Below are 5,000 nucleotides of genomic sequence, written 5' to 3' on the forward strand. Positions count from 1 at the left end.
TGGTAAATGATAGATAAGTTGAGGTAACTAATCAACGAAGGCGCTGAAATTTGAGTGAAACGTCATACAAGCTTGTTGACTTGGAAAATATCTGATTGTTGGGAACCAGTTTTTGCCAACGCAAGAATTTGAAACTTTCAAGTTTGCTTAGCCAGACTTTCACAAAGACTTTGAATTAACACGTAGGCAAAGGGCACAGAGAACAGACCACGTTAAATCCTCGTGTAACCCTCGTTTTCTTTCTGCATGCTCTGGGTTATCTAATTTTTAGCTCTACCATTCGGAACAAACCTCTCTAAATCGCCAAAAGAGAAAGGAAATCGGAACTTACACTTAACAAGCTAGTATCGAGCAGTAGAAGAAAACATGGGTTGTTTTAGGAGAAAATTTTCGACATACGAGTTGATTAGTGTTTCATTCATTTTCTTTACTGAAACAGATGTCGAGGGATTTCGCTTGGAATGTCTGGTAACACACAACTACTTCAGAGCGCGCCATGGGTCCCCACCCCTGGTCCTGAACAATGCTCTTACAGACGAAGCTCAATATTGGGCTGAACGACTTTTGGTGACAGGTGCAACTGAAGGCCTGGATAACTCAAGGATTGGCATAAGTGTAGCGGTTCTGGAGAGCAAGCATGTTAGCGGAATTAAGGTAAACTTTTGGCTTGAAACAATAGTGGGAACAGCGCTGTAACAGTGGTGAGAGCATTCCCCTTCTACTACCAGTTTGGACTGGGTTCGATTCTCAGACCCGTCGTCGTATGTGGGTTGAGTTTGTTGGCTCTCTACTCTGGTCCGAGAGGTTTTTCTCGGACTTGACTTAAATGAGTTCATTTGATTTCAACATTCATTGTCCCCTATTAATGCCCCAGCGCTACAAGACTTGAAACTTACTCATTAGTGTTCATTAGTATGAACGCTAAAATAGATCTCTTCGAGGCCAAGGCTTGGCGTATCGCTTTGGCATTGTAAAGAAAAGAACCGAAACAGAAGAGATTAGGAACTTCAAAGTTGTATTGATTCTTGAGTCATTTATTCAGGAAGATGACATGATTACAGGCCATGTGAAGACCCCCGAACAATTGGGTTCAACTCCCACCTTGGTCAGAATTTTTTGGCCTTGTGTAGGTCCGTTTAACGGTTAGATGAATTACATGGGTATACACAGGACTTTAAGTTTCAATCAGATAGTTTATATTATTGAAACAAAAGTGCTACACGGCACGCGTTTGAAGAAAATCGTATCCCTCCTTTGTATTTGGAGATGTTCATTGTCGTTAAAATAGCCTGTTCCAGGCTCTCAGATGGTCGAGAAAACGAAAAGAACTGACATCTCAAATTTCCTCGGACTTAACTGATTAGAGTGTAATGTGAAGTGCTAGGTTGATAAGTGCTACACGGCCAACGTTTGCAAAAACGTAATCCTTCCTCAAATTTCCTCGGCCTGCTCCCGTCTGAACTTGTGCTCAGTCGTTAGAGAAACGGTGATGTAATCCGGAGGTCGTGGGAGGTCGTGATGCGGAGGTCACGATCTCAGTCATGAGTTTTCTCTGACGTTATGTTAGCCTGCATCCACTTAATAAGGCTAGCGCTCAGATGGAAGATATGGATATATACAGCACTTGACACTGTAGTCTGATAGCAAGAGCCATAATGGACCTTGCTGATAGCTAATAGTGTTGCTAACTGGCCAAGTAAAGACTCTCCGAGAAAGAAGTGGTCATGTAAATTAGTACCAGTATAAATGTTACTGACATTACGCAGACGCTGAGACCATAAGGTTGGAAAAACGAAATGGATAAACAAAAAGTCGTCTTCAAAGCGGATATTATCGTAACATGGGACTTTTACTCGTTTTCCACATAGTGAGGCCTTCAACAGGGTATACGGCTTGTTCGAAGGAAACAGTTTTCCGTCTCATAACTGTTCACCGAAGAGACGCTTTCCTAGATATCCGGAGTTCCTGGGTTCTAACCACTCTTTGAATTGGTTCCTGGTAGTTGTCTCGGCTGCAGTTGTAAGTAGCCAACTGGTTTACCTCCGACCAGTTGGGATTCTTAACAATTGTTGTTGTTCTGTTCTGTCGTTTCGTCAATTGTGTTTCATTGGTCCTGAAAAGCCCCTATGGGGAGTGGTCAATTGAGTATGTCTAGTATTGTATTATTGTAAGTCCTGTTATAGGTGGTTGGTGTACTGTTTGATAATCGAGCAACAGTGTTTTATGGGGTTTAAAGCTCATGCACGTGACGTTTTATCTTTGTTCTGATAGGCTGTTAGGCTCATAAATGAACACGTTTTTTGAAGTACTGTTTAATAAACGAGCAGGAGCGTTTCAGCAGGATTTAAACCACGAGGCGAGATAAATTGGCGATCAGGAAACCTCACGATGTTTGACGCCTGAAAAAAAGCCTCCATAATTTATTGATCTCTGGTTACTTTCTTTCCACAGGTATCCGAACTTTGGTACAAGCAGATCCTATGTTACAATTTTGACAGTCCGGGCTTCAGCACCGAGACTCTCGACTTCAGCCAGCTGGTCTGGATGAGCAGTCGAAAGTTCGGTGTGGGCAAAGCCACTGGACCAGAGGGTGTGACAGTTGTGGTAGCGAGGTATGAACCAGTGGGGAACATAGACGGACTCTTTGTGCAAAATGTAAAGCGCAGAGGACACGAGAGAGGCAGCTGTGAGCCAATGATCTTCCAAGTTGAATACAAGTATCGATTCCGAACCGACAGCAAGTCAACTAACAGCGTTTTAAGCTGGGAACACGAAGGTAGTATATCTTTCTATTTGCTGATAATAGTAAAGGGACGTTAAACGATAAACCCTCCGTTCCTTTTTTTCAGAAGCACCAGCCCTAATTTGCGATGGCGACGTCACAAAGGCAAGGTAATGCAACACATTTGCGATTGAGCAATGTCAGACATTCCAAATGAAATAATTTTTCACTGCATCATTTCAATGTGGTAAACTGCATAGCAAATCACGTTTAGAATGCACTTTCATTTTGATTTATTTTTTTTTCCTTTATTTCAAAACATTCTTCGTGTGACCTTGACATTTTTCTTTGAGGTTCGTATGTAAAATGTTGGTTTGATGTCAAAAGGAAAAAAAGATGTAGTTTATGGTTCGAGTGTAGAGATTCTTTGCCAATATTTTATGTGTTCGTTTCGCTCTGTTGCTAACTCGTGTTAACTAAAGCAAATTACCCTGTCTCTAAAGAGCATGTTTTAAAACTTAGCCTTAAGTTCGCTTTCTCTTTGTTCCTTATAGCAGAGATTCACATAATGCGAATGAAATTTGAGGCTTTGTTTTTCATTTAGAAATTCAGGAACGTTATGATGCTAATGTGACGACAGAATCAGGAGACACAGGTGGTTAAATGAAGCTGTGATTAAGGATGAGGACGGATAGTGAATTATCCATAATTGAGAAAACTTTCTACCCCTAATTGTTTAGGACGTGGTCTGCTTTGCCCCACTGGTCAATGTGCGTAGTAGTGGATTAACATGTTGATTTGTGTCGCCACTTTAGTTATCAAGCACCTCGAAGGAATGGACTAACCCGGGCAAAGTTTCTGTTAAACCGATTATTAGAAGATCTGGACAGGTGTCGAAACAGCTGCTCTCTTTCCCCTCCCCTAACTGCGGCTGCCAGTTTAAGCTGGAGGTATGATGATGAACGCTCGCCGTTTTCAAACTTTGCTTCCATTCTGAATACGTTGACACGAGAGCAAAAGCAGAGCGGTCGCCGAAATATCGCTGTCACCTAAAAAATGATGGCCTTGAATTTGAAGAGCAGAAACCATATAGGACAATTTTTTTGTCGGATCAGAGGGAAATGTAACCAAACACCAAAGATACAAATTATAAGGAGGCAGGTAGCTTTTGTTATGGTCAGCCGCAGTTGTTTTTACGAAAGATACACTGATAGATAGCCCATCATCCAGGAGCTCTCGGATTTTTTTCCGAGTATCTTCGACTCATCTTCAAGAAAATACGTCTCATTATTTATTAACCGAGGTACATTTATGTTCACTGCATTTGCGAAAGTGCACCATTAGTACAATTCCAATTCCCGCAGTGTAACGGGACATTTGTGTGACATGAACCAAGCTCCAGCGAGTGTCGTATAGCTCAGTGGTAGAGCATCCGAACTAGTAATCGGAAGCTCGTCGGTTCGACTCCTGCAAAGGAACACTTGGATTTTTCCGATCATCCCCTGTAGCTCAGTGGTAGAGCATCCGAACTAGTAGTCGGAAGGTCGTCGGTTCGACTTCTGCAAAGGAGCACTCGGATTTTTCCGATCATCCCCTATAGCTCAGTGGTAGAGCAACCGAACTAGTAGTCGGAAGGTCGTCGGTTCGACTTCTGCAAAGGAGAACTCGGATTTTTCCGATCATCCCCTATAGCTCAGTGGTAGAGCAACCGAACTAGTAGTCGGAAGGTCGTAGGTTCGACTCCTGCAAAGGAGAACTCGGATTTTTCCGATCATCCCCTATAGCTCAGTGGTAGAGCATCCGAACTAGTAATCGGAAGGTCGTAGATTCGACTCTTAGAAATGAGCACTCGGATTTTTCCGATCATCCCCTATAGCTCAGTGGTAGCGCAACCGAACTAGTAATCGGAAGGTCGTAGGTTCGACTCCTACAAAGGAGCACTCGGATTTTTCCGATCATCCCCTATAGCTCAGTGGTAGAGCATCCGAACTAGTAATCGGAAGGTCGTAGGTTCGACTCTTACAAATGAGCACTCGGATTTTTCCGAGTATTCCCGAGTCACCATCGGAGGAAAAAACGTCCTTCCATTTATAATGCTCGATAATGCACTATTTGGACGATTCCAGTCCCAGTAGTATGGCGGGACATTGATTGTCACGTGGACCTAGTTCAATGGCGTGGGCACCACCAGTCTGCTTTTGCTGAGAGGAAGAGCATCCAAAGCAGAAGTTTCCTTCCTTTCCTGCATCTAAAACTTGCCTTGCCACTCGCATTGCCT

General features: G+C 43.0%; 1 protein-coding gene across 1 annotated transcript in view; it reads left to right on the forward strand.

The window, feature by feature from the left end:
* Positions 1-5,000, forward strand: part of LOC138037473 (titin-like) — a 33,611-nt gene that overhangs the window by 8,841 nt on the left and 19,770 nt on the right. The window contains exons 4-8 of the mRNA XM_068883392.1: positions 1-2; positions 440-654; positions 2,452-2,776; positions 2,850-2,892; positions 3,538-3,672. The exon at positions 1-2 is cut by the window's left edge and continues 188 nt beyond it. Of these exons, the coding sequence (XP_068739493.1) occupies positions 1-2; positions 440-654; positions 2,452-2,776; positions 2,850-2,892; positions 3,538-3,672 (720 nt within the window). The remainder of the gene's footprint in view (positions 3-439; positions 655-2,451; positions 2,777-2,849; positions 2,893-3,537; positions 3,673-5,000) is intronic.

The sequence above is a fragment of the Montipora capricornis genome, chromosome 2, assembly GCF_036669925.1.
Source record: "Montipora capricornis isolate CH-2021 chromosome 2, ASM3666992v2, whole genome shotgun sequence".
NCBI lineage: Eukaryota > Metazoa > Cnidaria > Anthozoa > Scleractinia > Acroporidae > Montipora > Montipora capricornis.